Source organism: Vigna radiata, chromosome 7, assembly GCF_000741045.1.
Source record: "Vigna radiata var. radiata cultivar VC1973A chromosome 7, Vradiata_ver6, whole genome shotgun sequence".
In the NCBI taxonomy this organism is placed as follows: domain Eukaryota; kingdom Viridiplantae; phylum Streptophyta; class Magnoliopsida; order Fabales; family Fabaceae; genus Vigna; species Vigna radiata.
This window is the reverse complement of record NC_028357.1, coordinates 30893449-30911606: the sequence shown is the minus strand read 5'-3', so window position 1 is coordinate 30911606 and position 18158 is coordinate 30893449. Positions and strand designations below refer to the sequence as shown.

Sequence of the window (18158 nt, the reverse complement as noted above, 5' to 3'; positions counted from 1 at the left end):
TAACCAAAACTATAAATTCTAAAGGTAAGAGGAAAACACTCTCATTAATTGCGCATTTATTACAGTACTCAGATTATGGAACACCCAGTTGCTAAATTTAGTATTGGAGTACCTTTGACAAGTACTTCCTGAAAAGAAAGATATAAGATTAGAGGACAGTAGATTGAAGGTCAAGAGAACGACTGAACGAAATTTGAAAAAAATCATGCAGAACTTAGATGACTCAACTCTATACCGGAACATATAAATAAATAAATAAATATATATATATATATATATATATATATATATATATATATATATATATATATATATATATATATATATATATATAATAACATACTTTCCCTCACATCATTAGGAAGATATATATATTTATTGGAAAAATAATTATGAACATGTGCAATGGTGATGACTTGATGAGTGGTTTAAAGTTAAAAGCTAGCAGTATTTTGTTTTAGAATGTCACAATCTAAAATGTTAATTATAGTTTAAGAACGCTGCATGTTGTTAACAGCGAAAAGGCACTAGTAATATTTTTGGAAAAAGATGAAACTGCAATCATTTTTTATGTGCCTCTATTTCCACGATCATTGCCGAATGTCATTGACTTCTGATACCCATTTGGGTTTTAAATCAATCATTTAATACGAGTATATCGTACAAAGTGTAGTGGCGTAATTTTTAATCTGAGTAGCCTCAAACCGAGGATGTTAGTGAGTGTTGATTTTCCAACTTGCAATAACGTTCGAAAAAAAAAATGTTGGGTGGGGGCCAACTTGTGTGTCTGTTTGGTACAGAAAGATAAAAATATGTTAAAGAGTTGTTTAGGTTTTATGGTATGATACAAAATACAATTCATGATGCTGGGACCATCATGTGTCATCCACTCCAAATGACCGTTTGAGGCACAAAAACACATATGCTTTACCACACTTGCATGCCAATGCCAACATCAATCATATCTTTAAGATACTCACCTTCAATACACACTAAATAATTTTAAAACTGTGATAGCTCACGCTTAAAAAGCATATTTGTGTTTTTTTTTCCAATAAGTTTAGTGATTTAGAACATTATGTTAACTTATTTATGTATTTAATGTTTGAAACTAAAAACAATATAGGAAAGGTCAAGTTCATTCACAATATTCTAAACATTAAAAATGTGGAACATTCATATACTAACTATAACACCTTGTAAATCCAATCCAAGCTTGAACATAATTAAAGAACAACATGCATACTCTAAAATCAAGAAATGTACTATGCATAATTTTTCATAGGGTTTCTTTAGTTAGTGACACAATGGCTTTAAAATTTTCAATTATAGCATTTGCTTATTTTATTGATTTGTCTCTTGTCCTCTTGTCATTTCTTTACTGAGAAAAAAAAAGTACATGACTAACAAGAATTAATAATATCATTTTAACATTTTAAAATAAAAATACAAAATATAATAATTTTGTAATATATAAAGTAATGAAATTTAAAAAATTTAATGTATAACATTTCTAAATCCTTTTATAATATTTTTTTTCTTAATTTTATTACGTGTTGCGATGAATATTGAAAACGTTTTACATTTATATGTTTTACTTAACATTTTCATCGAAAAATAGAAAGATTTATAATAAAAGAACAAAATTTTACTAGAAAAACAACGCATAATTATGTCATTAAAAAATAGAATCGAAAAATTTCTAGTTAGTTTAAATGTATATATTTCATTTGTATAAAATTCAACAAATCGATAAAACATTAATCTATTGTTTGAACCAATTCTAAACGCAGTTTAAGATTTGCTTACAAATATTGAGAATAATAAATATCTCACTTCTTAAAAGAATTCCTAAGATAATTCAACTATTAATAAATGTATTATTTTTATTGGCACATAAAACGCAATTAACTCTGAGAAAAAAATAAAACAAAAAAGAAAAAAAATTCTTCTTTAAACTAAAAATGCCATCCTTTTATTTAATTATTTATTATAAAAATTTAAAACTATAGTGTCTTGAATTATATTAACTAATTAAAGTTAAGAGAGAGAAATTCAAGAAAACAAAGTAATATATAATGGAAAAAGTAACTTTAACAATATTTTTTAAACAATTTTTGACAATGTATTTGTGATTGATTTATTTTAAATATTTTTATAAATATAAAATTTAAATAAATTAATAAAATGATTATTTGTTATAAAAAATATTGTCAAAATATCATCTTCATCGTCATAAATGAAAAAAAAGTAAGAGGATGATTTGGATCCCATGAAATGAATGAACACGTGGCTACATATTCCAACCAAATATAGGAAATTAGGGTATTCACAATTTATGAAGAATCACGGGTAAATAGTTGGACTTTAATGATGTCAAACACTGTACCTTCCAATATGCGTATGGTTAATGATATTTTAACATTTTTTTTTTCACACTATTTTACACTATTTTGACACGTATTTTGATACTGCACACGTGTCAAAATGTGATTGGACGATTTCAAATTAAAAAAACAAGGTTTTTCTCTTCCAAATATACTCCTATCTCAACTTTTCTAATTTGAAATCGTCCAATCACATTTTGACACATGTACAGTGTCAAAATGGTGTCAAAAAATAGTGTTAAAATATCATTTTCCTATCCGTATATCTTACTATCATATGCAAACCAACACTCACATAAATTTTTTATATTTATTTAATAACTTTCTTTTTAATATATAGATAAAAATAATTCTTAAACACCAATAACTATTATTTAATAAAATAGAATTTTATAATTTTTATCTGCATTTTTCGAAACAGAAAAGAAAAGGTGTAAAAGTGACCGTTAGAAGGAATCGATGATCTATCTCTTATGTTCTCAACAGCCTATAAATTCTGCATGCATCTGATCTCATTCTTCCTCCTTGCAAATTCCATCTGCTTTCTCTTCACACGCATTTCATTCTCTTGCAAACTACAATCTCGCTCTACTGTACTTTCCGATGCTACTGTAGTGTCATCTTCAAAATGTTTCTGCTTTTCAGTTCTTGCATGTTATTATTGCATGCAACAACTGTCACATGCACAACCTACCACGACACCATTCCCAAAATGCTGTCTTCCACAAACTCATCAAGGTGGATCCGACCCACCGGTCACCGAGTAATCACCGTCGACATTAACGGCGGAGGCCATTTCCGATCAGTCCAAGCGGCCGTCAATGCTGTCCCGGACAACAACACAATGAACGTTCATATTCAGATAAGCCCCGGATATTACATGTATATATATATCATTCTTCTTCTACTGGTTATTAACTTATTATCATTGATTCTTTTTGTGTTCCATTAATTTGATAGCTTTTGAAACACATTTTTTGTTTATTAATGGCAGTAAAGTGTCTGGTTTTGTTGGTGCAGAGAGAAGGTGGTAGTGCCCGTGACGAAGCCGTACATTAGATTGGAAGGAGCGGGGAGAGATGTGACGGTGATAGAATGGCATGACAGGGCGAGTGACCCTGGTCCCAACGGCCAACAATTGCGTACTTACAGAACAGCTTCTGTTACAGTTTTTGCCAACTATTTCTCTGCTAGGAATATCAGCTTCAAGGTAACTTTTCAACTCATGCTCTGTCATTATCAATGCATTTATTAACACTTACCCACTTTTTGTTTGCATCTCCAAAGATTCTTTTTAACGTAACATCATAAGAGTTTTCAAAATGCATGTGAGTGAACAAAATCCATTCTTTTCTGTTTGTAAAGAAGGGGAGAGAAAAACACTCCCTACCCGTTTTTCTACGTGTTTCACAAAGTAGGGTTCTAATAACTTTTTTTTTGTTCTGCGTGTATGATGATGATGTGTTATTATAGAGTCAATAATTATCTGATAGATGGGTCCATGCATTGCATGAATTAACCACTTTATACTATTACGAAGCGTTGAATTTGTTGACTTGGATTATTCCTTTCGGCTGCAATCAATAAATTAATATGAAACGGTGCAGAACACTTCTCCGGCGCCGATGCCGGGAATGGAGGGGTGGCAAGCGGCGGCGTTTCGCATTTCCGGGGACAAAGCCTATTTCTCCGGCTGCGGTTTCTACGGTGCACAAGACACTCTCTGCGACGATGCTGGCCGTCATTACTTCAAAGAATGTTACATTGAGGGTTCCATCGATTTCATTTTTGGGAATGGCAGGTCCATGTACAAGGTAACATTAATTTCATTAACCCTGTGTTTGAGTATTTTATTCCACACACCCTTTAATTTTTATCTTTTCTTGTCAGAATAAAATTCTTTTTCTCACACTGTTCTTATATTATATTTGATCAAACATGAATTTCATTAAATTATTATTTCATCTTTTTATCCACTTTCAGAAAGCACTACAGCAGTTTTTTCTTTTTTTAAATTTGCTAGGGAGTTAGTGGTGCACGACATGGTTTGCATGAAAAAGGATTTGAGCTTTTTGCCACTTTGCCATATATAAATAAATCAAACTTCTGCTAATAAAATATTTTTCCATTAACATTTTCCCATAAAATATCAGATAATTGATTGTGTTATATAATCAATTTTATTTAACTTTTACACTATGTTTTATGGACAATGATATTTTGACAACTTTTTTTTAACAACTTTTTGACAACAAAACACGTGTCATCATTTTATTAGTCTATTTGAATTTATGTTTAAAAAAATATTTGAAACGAACCAATCATAAACTGTCATGTATGTGTTGTTAAAAAGTTGTCAAAAAAAAATTATTAAACTTTTCTTTTAAAAAAAATATTTGAAACGGACCATCATTAAGTGGTGTCATGTACTTACGTTGTTAAAAAGTTAGTAAAAAAAAATTGTGAGTCTTTTTTTTTTCATGTTTTATCTTCTCGCCGAGCGCAGGTTTCTAACTTTTACAGCTTCACTGTTTCGGCTTTTTGTTTGAAATTTCGTACCTACTCACACGTGACTTCATTGTTTGCTCTTTATTCTCAAAGCTGTTTCCATTTTTTTTAATTTAACAGTACGTACTTTCTTATATTGATCATTTTCTATTTTCTCAAACTATGTTTAATAGAGAAAAATTATATACAAAATTATTATTTCTATCTAGAAAAAATACAAAAACGAAACCCAAGTGAAATTTATAACTTTAGTTACTGATAATAAAATAATGACAGCATCAAATGTTTCAAAGGTATAGCATATGGTGAATGTATTATATTTTAACAATATATTACCCAGTAGTTTAACTTCTTCACTCATTCCGTACCAAATATTAATTTGTCGAAGTTTAAATAAGCATAAAGAGTTCTATATTTTTCTTTAGTTTATATTTTAAAATGTTGTTCCAAATACTTGTTCTTAATAACTAAAGTTTAGTTATTCCAACATAGAGTGTTTCGATTTTAGTTTCTATTTCATCATTTGTTTGTTTTTTTGTTTCTTTAAAAGATTTTGTCTTTTAGTTTTTTCCGTTAATATTCTTTATTAAATCTGTTAAGAACATCATCCAAATGATATAATGACACAATCACACGAAATGTGAACCAAGTATATCAATTAGATTAACAATAATAAAATCATAAAAAGTATCATCTCAATGTGTGAGGATTAAAAGAAAAATTTATAATTCTTGTTTTATTTTATAGGATGGATATATGTAGTTACTTAGATAAATTATATATTTAAGCGTTATTAAAACCTGGTTGAACTTTCCACCCTTAGCGACTTGTCTATTTCACTCTTTCGTAATGTATCTTATTTTTGTTTTTAATCTTTATAAATATGCTATTTTGACTTTTAGTTCTTATAAGTGTTTAATTTTAATATTAGTTCTAAAAGAACATGATATTTTTAATTTAATTCTCATACAAAAATATTTTGTATCTTAGTCTCTATAAATATTATTTTTTTTTATTTTAGTCTTCAGTAACATTTTTCAAGACATCAACAATATTAAGTTAACAATTCACAATATGTAATAACCTCATCCTGATATCAGAGTTAAAAAACAAATTATTATTATAGGCTAAAAGCCAAAAAAAAATCAAATAAATAATAAAAAGGAACCAAAGCAAAAACATTATTCTATTATAAGATCAAAAGGTTAATTATGCCAAAAAAAAGCGGCTTGACCAAAATTATACTAAGTATGCATAAATATAATAAGTAAAAGTAAAATCATTCGTGTGTAACAATTTGGACCCGTGGTTCATGCAAGGTATTATACGTAGCATACCGTGGTTCATGCAAGGTATTATATATTAAGTAATAATACACATACATATTTATTTGATCTAGATGATTTACTAGATGTATATTAATTGTTGATGACATTAATAATTTTTCTTATATACGGATGATTTAATTGCATGGTTCGGTTCAGGATTGCAGGCTACACTCAATTGCCACGAGGTTTGGGTCAATAGCAGCCCAAGATAGGAAATCCCCATACGAGAAAACAGGCTTCGCATTCGTACGGTGCAAAGTGACAGGAACAGGCCCAATTTATGTGGGCCGTGCAATGGGCCAGTACTCTAGGATTGTCTATGCCTACACCTACTTCGACAACATAGTTGCACATGGTGGTTGGGATGATTGGAACACTTCCTACAATAACAAGTAAGAGCTAACAATATTCTAGTCATATTAAATCATACAATTTTCTTTGGGTTATCCACTATCATTTCATACTATATAATCATCTTACTATGGTATGTTTCTTCCAATTTAATTTGAAAATATTTATCTTGATTTGGGGTTTTTAGGACTGTGTTCTTTGGAGTGTATAAATGCTGGGGACCTGGTGCTGCGGCTATACGTGGAGTCCCATTAGCCAAAGAGCTAGATTTTGAATCTGCCCACCCATTCCTGGTCAAGAGTTTTGTTAATGGGAAACACTGGATGACACCCTCTGATGCTTAGCTAACAGCTAAACAAGCTAAATGCAAACAGCCCCCAAAACAACATATTGCACAGCTTTAGTCCACCCAATATCATTGCTGTCATTTTTTCATCTTGTGTTTAACCATAGGAAATTCATCCATTCAATCTTTAATAAAGGGGCCTTTGTTTCGCAACTGACAAATACAGTTGAGGGCCTGATTTGTATACTGCATACTCTTCTATCACTTTTCAAATGCCATATCTTGATTCTTTTATTATGAATAAAATTTCATTTCCGTGTTTATCAGCTGGTTTTACAGCAATGTTAGGGGAGGGGGACTTTACACAACTCATACAAAGAATTTTGGTGTTTGAATATTTGATGATATATAGACCGAATGGCTAGTTATGGCATCATTTACTAGTAAGTCCTTTACAGAAAGAACAATTCGTGTATCTTACCTATAAATCTAGTAATCTATTGGTGCTTTTCAGCCTTGCAAATAGCTTGTCATTACTCATTATGACGGCAAATGAATCTCAACAAATCAGAAAGCAAATTTTGTTTGCAACTAACAACTCGTAATATAATTTCCAGCAGAAAATACTGACAGACATGCCTTTGTCATATAGAACCTTTAAAGGAGACTTTAATTGTGGTTTCCTCGTAACCTTTTCGTGAGTAGGGGAAAACATTTTAGCACATAAAACTATCTTATTCTGACACGTGAAAATCAAATATTCCTAAAAACCTGTAAACCATCAAAGAGACTTGATAAATGGCAAGAAATAGCTTCACATTATGCAACAATTTTGCTGACCTTCAAGCATCTCTGGAGATCTGCAGGAGAAAAAGTTCACATCAGTTGATGCACATACAAGAATGTAGTTTGAAAACTGCAAGATGTAAAAAAAAAAAAACGGAGTGATAAGTTTCTGAATGACAATGGATGCTGCCAGATAACCTGTTTTGTTTTTAAAAAATATATATTGGAATGGTAGCTTTTAAAAAATATATATTAGATAAGGCTGATTCATTCCTAAACTAGGATCTAGTCAATTCTGCATAAAATCGTGCTTTTATATGATGATTCAATAACCATTTCAGCAGTAGTAACTCACCGAAAGTTAGATCACTGATTAAGCACTAAAATAAAAGAGACAGATTTTACAGATTGTACGAAGCCATTTATTTTATTAGCCAGTATTGATTATCAACATAAGTCAGAACTGATACATTGAGCTTCAACCCATAAACAACAGCTATAAGGTCAACATACACCTCTTATGTAAAATTGCCAGACAAACTATTCATCTAGTTCAGAGTTTAGGAAGCTAAAAATAATCGATGCATGTTTTCACATGAGGGTCTTATTTAAGAAAATAAAAGTAAACAATGATTAATATTAGTACATAGTGTGATAAACACTACCAACACATAACCAAGGGAACTTACATCTGGCCAAGACTCGCTAAATCGAAATCGGGAGCAAGCTCCTGGACGATTTCATTTGGTGGTTGTCCACATTCTTGCATTTTCTGCATGAGCTCGACAATCTTGTTAAAGTTTCCGGCATCATTTTCGTAAACTTCATTCAGGTTTCGTATCAATTCATATTGGTGTGCGTAACGGTCATATTCTTCTTTGCTTAAGCTAGATTTGTGGTCTTCCAGCCACTTAGGATATTTTTCTGCTATTTCTTTCATTGGTTCGTGAAGAATCTCTTTGGACAGAAGTTGCTGCATCATGGTCTCCACAATAGATTCCATATCCTATTCAAAATAATAATAATAATAATAATAACATTATTAGCATTAAATCCAGGAAAGGAAGTCAAGATGCGGTAGTTACAATATCTTTGATGCCCTTAATTACTTGCTTCCTCGGTAAAAATTTATAACCAAAACATGGCAAATTCTTTGGTCTAGTTTGGTTAGCTTCACATATATAACAGAAGATATAATAGAGGCTACGTTTGTATATGAAAAGAAGTATTCCAGGCCTCGATTTCTGCTTTGCTTGGCCTATCATGTCACCAGTCTCTTTTCCGAGCAGAGCTTGGCAAAAGGACACAAAAAAGTTCGTACAGTCCAAATCTCTCTAACTTTTCGTTCTCTTAATTAATAGATTCCAATTTTAATTCTTCATTTAGTTTTCAACTTCTTTAAGAAAACAGAAGTTATCAGTTGAATACAAAAATCAAATTAAATAAGCTGTCATCATGACTTGACTCTAGTTTCTAGAAAGTGAACTTCAAATCTAATTTAAGGTTATAAAACCAGTATAATGAAATTTACCCCCATTTATATATAAATTTCCTCACATTTGATTGATGTGGGATCTCCAACGGTAATATATGAACCTGAGTTGTTGCATTAAAAGTAAGATCACTGCATTCACATTTCCATAAAGGAAAAACTTCATACGCATAAAATAAGGGCCAACATCTAGGCTAGGATGAACTGAACTCGTAATTTCATGACATTTGGACTCAGAAAATACCAAACATGGTATGTCATCACAATGGTACCAACCTAGATTTCTAAAGTACGAGCAGTTGGATTTTGTCATTGCATAAAAAAAAAAGGTAAATCCCATTTTCAATTTAAATCATAAAGAAAGAGCACAAAGGAACAAAGGATATATACGAGCAAGCAGTCACCTTGATAAGGTAGACTCTAGCAAGTACCAGTTCAATAGTGCCTCACAGGTAGACCACCTTAAAATACAGGCTGTTAAAGTTGAGTCCCCCTCCCCACCCCTTCCTAAATATCAATATTGCAAGTGAATATTTAGGAAATGCATGAAAACTTAATAAAGAAGCAGGAGGGACATCTAATAACTAATAAGAGTGGAACCTCCAAATTGATTTCTTTTTTTATAGGAGTTTCAATAAAAGATCTTCCAAAGGGATTATTGGAAAGAGTCTATAATCCACAAAATACAAATGCAAGAATAAAGTCATAGCAGCTCAAGAAAGATGAACATTTGACTTTCAGGGAAAAATGATAAAAGGTAATTGGGAATGTGGTGGTAATCTGATAGGCAACCAGTAGTAAAGAACATGAATGCAGAGGGCAAGGAGGGGATCAGACGTAAGTGGAATTGACTATAAATAAGGGCGAAAGGGAATTTAGCTATAAAGATACAAATTGGCTCAGTTATGAGAGGGGAGGTGACCCTCAAACTACACCCATTAATGTAACTAGCAGTCAGCTTCTTGGTCACATTGAGTAATATCACCATACCATTTGAATTACCATAATTTTTTCATTCCTTTTATCTCTTTTCCTCCTCTTATGTATCAGGTGACTACCAAAACATTGAGATGTCTGTATGATGCCCGAATATGTATATGTGCAGTATAAAAGCACATTTACAGAAAAAGATAAAAACCTCCGTACATTACTGATTTGCCTCTGATACACAACTTTGACTATTCCAATACACAAAACCCAGGTTAGTGCAAACAAATATTGGTCCTTTAGCTCCAATCTGTCTCTTTGATATATTATATTATATTAACTTTTGTGTGTGTGTGTGTGTGTTATATTATATTAACTTTTGTGGAAATGATAGGATATCATACACAGGAAACACCATAACAACCTAGTCCACAGTTCATGATCGTCCAAAGCGGCAGCAGACAAATTAATTGCTAAGAAAAAAAAATGACAGTTGCCAAACAAACTTTAATCAGATTTCAAGGGAATTCTCAGTCTCCTGGAACAGAAGGCTGGTGTTTTTCCATACACACGGATGAAACCAAAGACCTAGGTTCCTTACACTCAAAGCAAGAGAAAAAAAACCCTATCTCAATGGGGTGCGGATAGGCTTGAATAACCGGTCTGCAGCCACAATTCTGGCTGCAACATCAAGGCTTTAGGAGTTTCCACAACCACAACACGGCAATTTAAAACCCTGTATCACCACACCGCCCCCTCTCACATATCCAAACTGTTAGACTACATGAAGATGCAAAAAAAAAAAAAACACAAATAACTGCCCCTAAAATCCATTACCGATTTTCACCTCACAACTAGATAAGACGACAAACTTAAAGCGCGTTGACAAGAGAAAATACTGAATAAGTAAATCAAGTACAAATTGATGCAAAGGAAGAAAAGGAAAAAAAAGTAATACCTGAGAGCCAGCAAGCTGCTCAAACTGTTTGACCCAATCTTCCATCAAGGCATCCTTCCCCAAATCATCAGCAGCAGGAGGGGTCATAGACTCCAGGCCCTTCACAGCCTCTCTGGTCTGCTCCCTCAGCTTGTTCAGCGCCTCCGCCACGTGGCTGTCCTTCGAAGCCTTCTGCTTCCCCTTTTTCTTCGTTCTCAAATCAGGTAAACCCATGCCCAATCCCTGAACCCCCGACGGCAACGAAGGACTCTCGTTTTTGCTCGCAATTGCTCCCCCACTTCCAACACACAATTAAATTAACACATACACTTGAAGATTCAGTAAAAGAAAAATAAATTAAAATATTGCAGAGTCGAACAAAGGGGGGAAACGATAACCTTGGAAGAGAAGGATTAAGGTTGAAGGACTGAAAATCATCCAAAGCACCTGAAATAATCGAATGAAACAGTTAAATAATTTAACATCAGAGAAAGTGAGAGTGAGTGAGAGGAAGAACGTACTGTCGAGGAGTTGGTCGAGGTCTTGAGAGGAGTCAGCCATGGTTGTCACCGCCACACAACAACTGCTGCTATGGCTAATGGAATGAATAAACTAACTATGCAGTCTTCTTTCTCATCCTATTCCAATTACATTGTTCTTGGCATTTACCATATTAATATTTTCTTCTTCTTTTTTTTTTTTTAGATTTTTCCAATTATATTATTATCATTCATTCCTAATCATATCAAGTTTTCTTTTTATCTAATCTCATTAGATTTTCTTTTCTTTTTTTTCTGTTTCTCCTCGCTTACAATGTATGTCCACACGTGTCATTTAAATATATTATAATTTATACTGTTTTATTTTTTCGTTTATTTGTATATTTATATAATTAAAATAAATGATTTAATAATAAATTGTAATATAATTCAAATTCATAATAAATATTTTTTAATATATAAATTTCATTCTTTTAAATTACAAAGGAAAGTTAAATTCTGATATGTGATTATTTTTAACTATTGGAAATTTAAACAGTAGAGATAGATATTAAATACGAGGAGGAAGGCATTGTACATTAAAAAAATATACATATATATTATAAATTTAAAGTATAAGTTGTTTATCAAAAAAGTATTTCTTATACATTCCAAAATATCGATTCATAATTTAAGTTTTTAATCGCTGTAAAGGTTTAAATTTAAAAATAAAACTGAAAGTATTCTTTTTACTTTTACATTGTATATAACAATGAGTTGTGTGAATAATTTCTTTTGGTAGACCTCTTTAAAAGCATTTGTACTAATACTAAATAAATGTATTGATTGCTGGTTAATGCAACTCTGTGAAAAAGGTTGATGCATAAATTAGCGAATTATATTTTGACATCTGTCTATTACAAAATTAACAAATAAAAAAATCAACTTATTCATATATTTGTCTTATCTAAACACTATTTTATTAAAATTCACATACAAATTCTAAACCATTATGACCAGTGCTATTTTCTTCGGGTGGTCTTAAGTTCAATTATAATCTAAAAAATTATATTAAGTATTTATTCTTAACTAAACTTATGCAAATTACTCAGGAAAATCTCATACAAGATAATAATATACTATCATCATATAAGACTTATAAGTTATATGACAATGTTTTAGTAATAATAGTAACTTTTCTTTGACCTAAATAAAAAATATAAACCTTATTTTTAAAGAAAACATATTGTTGTTCAATATCTAAATTGTACCAATATCAATAATCAATATTCATATTAATTATTTATATTTTTATTCATCATTCTTTATCAATAAAAGATAGTTAATATTATTTTTTTAAGAAAACATAAAAAGAAAAAAAAAATAAGGTACAGAAATAGAAAAAACATTAAGTCTTTGGCAACGACTTCAACCTAATTTTCTAATTAAGTGTTGATACTTAATGAGAAAAAAAATCAATGTACAGTTATATGATCATTTATTTCCATAAAATAGGATCATCACAAACAACAATATAAACTAATATTTATGAACAAGTTCAAAATAATTGTAAATAACATAATTCATGTAAGGACTTTTCTTTAATAATATATACTACTTTTGAATTTTATTCAAGCGAGTGGACTAATTAAAATAATTCTTAATTTGAACTTTTTTACTATTCAAGCATAAACTTTTTCTGCAAAAGTTTAAATTTTCATCATATTTTTTCTAATTTTTTTTTATAGATTGTTTATTGCTAGAATTCTATTTTTTAATGAACGGATTCTTCACAACAAATTTTTTTCTAGCTTTATAGATTTTTATATTTATATAATAAATTGTTTTATTAAAAATTTATAATCTTTTATAAACACGCGTGAATATAAATTTAAAAGGTATTTAATTTAATATTTCTAAATTAATTAGTAATAAAAAATTTAGTTTTGAAAAAGAGTTAGGAATTTTTTTTGAAAATAAATTGTTAAGTAATTTATTTTTCATAATTATTAACTTTAATTTAAATAACTAATAACTTCAACAAATAATTACCTAATTTTTAAATTTGAATTTTTGGATTTTATACCTTTTTATATTTTAATTTTTTTTATAAAATTCTATTAAGAAAATTTATATTTTGCTATATTTTACATTTATATGTTTTTTTAAAATAATTCTTTTTAAGGAAATTCTATATTTTCATTAATGTTTTCTTTATGTAACTTCATAATTTTCATATATTAAATTACTATAAAATATATCACATTTTTTAATAAAACAAAATCATTGGCTACAGAAAAATATATAAATTGTTATTATAATTATAAAAAAAAATTATCCCAACCAATAAAGTGACCTAAGGTCTTTAAATTTTAAAGGTCTTTAAATTTTTAAAACCAAAATTTCCTTTAATAAATGGATGACTCACCAGTATATGTAATTTCATAAATGGATGTTTTAATTTCTTTTACATGATAGATACATTTCAGTTTTAAAAAATGGTGTAATAAGTCAATTTAATCAAACTAACACACAGTAATATATCACATCAATATTCAAAAGCCAGCATACCTTAAAAATTTATTAATAAGATAAATTCAAGTGTAATAACTATAACATTTTTACAATCAAAACATTTAATTTATAGTACTATTAAAAAAAGATAATGATACTTTGACACCTACCTAAAAAGTGACAAACTTTTGACACCATCACGTGTCATCTTGTTAGTGGTCCACGTGTCAAATAATAAAAAAACTAAAATGACGTGAAAATATACGAGACAGGAGTCAAAGTGGCTGTTTCATTTTGGTTTTCAAAATCAGATTTCAAATTTGGGATTCCAAAAACCCTAGAGAGAGAAGGAGTCAAGCCGTGGAGAAGAGATTTTTCACTTCTACGGATTTTCCACCACCACTTTCAAACTTGCGCCATTTACGGTTCATCGGAGGACATTCCGGCATTGTACCACCGATTGGAACGTGCCCCTCTTTCCGTCGTCGTGTCGTGCGTTTCGCCACTCTAAAGCTTTTGTTCGGTGCGTATGATTTTTTTCCTACATTTTTTCGATTTAGTTATTTTTAGTGTTCTATGGTTGTTTTTTCCATGTATTTGGGTTGGATGAACCATTATAGGATGTGAGAACTTTGTTCATTGTTTCATTACATAGAACTTTTTATTGGGAGAAGTTTTGAACCATGTATGAGAAGTTAAACTACTTTTAGCTTTGGATTCTGTTTTCGATGGTTGAGTTAAAATTTTTATATAATATTTTTGTAATTTAAACTATGGGATTCTGATTCATCTTTTTTAATTTATATTCATTTCATTATTATAGGAATGGAGCAAATGTGAAGGGATATTACATGAAGTATTTCTTCGTCAATTTTGAATGGTCTTCGAGCTATACATCGCAATTCGAAATGATCTTCATAGATTACAAAAATGGTTTGAAAAGATATACAAAACTACCAGCAATGTGGTGCAAGAACTTCCTCGATAAAGAAACCAGACTTTCTTCACATTCTTTCGTTATTCTTTCATTTCTTTCATTATTCTTTCATTGTAATTAAAGTTATATATGTATTTTATTGGACTTCGATTTATGAAAACAAAAATAGAAATATGATGTAGATCTGTTGATACTATTGGTACAATCAGAATAAAAAAGACATGGTTATGATAATAAAGTTTTCATTTTCCATATCCATCATCTATATAGCAAATGTTTTACATTAATTGTTTTCGTGTATCTGCGTTAAAATTTTAATTCATTAATTTGATTGAAATCCTCTTTCTTTCCTCACAAGAATTAATAGATAATTTATACATTAAAGGGATGTACATAATGTTTACTTTAAAAAAAAAATCACTTGAAATATATATAAGTATTTTTTGATGTGAATGAATGACATAATTCTTTGAATAATAATTTATAAATAATTATTACATCAAAGTTATATTTGTAAAACTCATGGTGCAGGGCAATCTATCCTGGTGTGCGAAACCTATAACGTAACTCCTCACTTATTTGAACTATGCTCCCTTACGTGCATTGAAGTTATATTTGTAAAATTCATTCTGCAGATACAACAATGTGAGCAAAGGTCAAATAAGTGGGGAGTTCAGCCAAAGTTCCTGCACACAGAGGTCAACTGTGAAAATGATATTGAGTTTTAAGTGAACCATTTTTTTTAAGATTTATTGGACATACAAATGATATTCAAGCATTGATTATCACATTTATATCGAACTCCATGGCCAAGGAACAATTCTATGTAAAACTCATTGGGCAAAAACAACATTGAGAGCAAAGTCCAAATAAATAGGGAGTTCAAACAAAGTTTTTGCATTCAGGAGTCAACTATGAAAATGACATTGATTTTTAAGTGAACCAATTTTTTTTTAAAACTTATTGGACATACAAGTGACTTTTAGGTATTAATTATCTCATTTATATCGAACTCCATGGCCAAGGAACAATTCTTTGTAAAACTCATTGTGCAGAAACAACACTAGGAGCAAAGGCCAATTAAGTGGGGAGTTCATGCAAAGTTTCTGCACACAGACGTCATCTGTTAAAATGACATTGATTTTTAAGTGAACCATTTTTTTAAGACTTATATGACATACAAGTGATGTTCAGGCATTGATGATCACATTTATATCGAACTCCATGACTAAGGAACGATTCTTTGTAAAACTTATTATGCAGAAACAATATTGGGAGCAAAGGCCAAATAAGTGAGGAGTTCAAACAAAGTTTTTGCACAGACATATCAACTTTCAAAATGACATTGATTTTTTAATGAACAATTTTTTTGTTAGCACTTATTGGACATAGAAATGATCTTCAGCCATTGATTATCATATTTATATCCAACTCCAACCCCAACGAACCATTCTTTGTAAAACTTTGAAATTGCATTGATGTTTAAGTGCATAATTTTAGTGGGCATTTATTCTATTCAACCTTATCATAATGAACACCAAATATAACACATTGATCATTCTTAACTTCAAATTTCATTATCAATAAATGTAACAAATACATTTCTTTGATGATTTGTAACAAAAAATATGTACTTTCAAATCTAATCATTACAATTTTAAATAGTGATAAAAGATTGGATGTCGTTGCACTGCTCCTTCTGTGCTTGACAATTGAAGATTCTCCCCTGAAAACTCTGTAATCTTTTCTGGTTGTGGAAATGGATTCATCAGGTTATGTCCTCATTGGACTACTCTTGCTTCTATTTCACCTGCAAGTTTCTCAATTTAACTTTTCAAAACACAATTCTCCTCCACCATCTCATTTTTCTCCATATTCACCTGCCCAATTAAGATGATATCATGAATTTCTCACTATAATCATATTCAAAATGAAAGATTTATTCGAAATCATGAATTACGAATTTCTTTTGTTAGTGAACATGGTGGTCTATTAATGTTTTAAAGTTTAGTTTGATACTATGTCCATTCAAAAACACACATTAACCACTTGAATGTTTAATTCATGAAATAAGGTAATTTTGTAGAAAATAACCTTTTACAAAATTTCAATTGTTATGTCAAACATACCACTAAAAATACAAACTTTATCCTAAAAATAGACGAAATCTTTAAAATTGATCTTTTCTAAGCATGTTTTGATTGATAATTAAAGGAAAAACATGGTTTTAAATATCTTTCACTGCAATTTTTCATAAGTTGACAAAATAATTCATATTGTCCTCTATTTGATGTTTTCAAAGAGAACTTACGCTTTCGTTGTGCCAGTTATAACTTTCATCCACACTTCCCAGATAAGTATCCCTTTTTCGCTCATAGCCCCATGTAACCACTGTTCTAAGTTACCATTGTTCACATATTCATACACCAGTAACCTGCAGGTCATATGGAAACCACACTTATTAAGAAAAGACAATCAATAGAGCTTGCTCTAGTTCAAATTTTCAACAAAAAACTAAGACTAAGGTCATCACAAAAAATAAAGTTAGTAATGTGATCCAATATATAATGGAATATTTGCATTTGTGATATTTTGATACATTAAGAACACTAAGTTTATCTGTGAACTCCTTTAACTAATATAATGAGGAGATAAAACAATGAACATACCCATTTGATGTTGGTATGAGCAGGGCCATGAAAGGCTCTTGTAGTGCAAAATTTTAAGTCAAATATCAAGCATTGGATGTAGTATTTTAATTAAAAAAAAACAGCAACCAACGATAATAGTATTCCAAAAAGTACCACACAACATGTTTACTGGTATAAAACAGCAAGAAAATAATGTTGAAATAGGCTGCAACAGTACAGAAACAACAAAGACTTAAGTTCTGAAACAGTAAGTAAACAACACAATTTCTCATACCAAATTTTTATTCAAACGGTAACTTTTTCTGGTGCAAAAACAGTGTAATAAGAGCAATGTTTTATGATCAGAAACAAAGTATAAAAAACAACTTTTTTTAACAGAAACAGAATAAAAACAACAACATTTTCTGAGAAAAAACAGAGTAAAAATAGTAGATTTTTGGTGCAGTAACCTATTCTAAAATTCAAAAGTCTATTCACCAATGTGCTTTATTTAATTCATTATACAAGTATACCTAATTCTATTTCATAAACTTAAACCATTCCAAATCAATTATTAATTAAATCTAAAACCACAA

At 30.1% G+C, this 18158-nt stretch overlaps 2 protein-coding genes across 2 annotated transcripts; one reads left to right on the top strand and one right to left on the bottom strand.

The window, feature by feature from the left end:
* Positions 1–2919: 2919 nt before the first annotated feature.
* Positions 2920–7044, top strand: LOC106769229 (probable pectinesterase 68). Its single transcript, XM_014654757.2, has 5 exons — positions 2920–3269; positions 3408–3597; positions 3995–4201; positions 6380–6615; positions 6762–7044. The coding sequence occupies exons 1-5, from the start codon at positions 3016–3018 to the stop codon at positions 6916–6918; spliced, it is 1044 nt and encodes a 347-aa protein (XP_014510243.1). The 5' UTR covers positions 2920–3015; the 3' UTR covers positions 6919–7044.
* Positions 7045–7367: 323 nt separating this feature from the next.
* LOC106769230 (peroxisome biogenesis protein 19-2) lies at positions 7368–11668 on the bottom strand. The gene is made up of 5 exons (XM_014654758.2): positions 11524–11668; positions 11401–11449; positions 11024–11300; positions 8336–8652; positions 7368–7720 (listed from the first exon to the last, which is right to left on the bottom strand). Exons 1-5 carry the CDS (start codon positions 11561–11563, stop codon positions 7675–7677), a joined length of 729 nt encoding a protein of 242 aa, XP_014510244.1. The 5' UTR covers positions 11564–11668; the 3' UTR covers positions 7368–7674.
* Positions 11669–18158: the final 6490 nt, after the last annotated feature.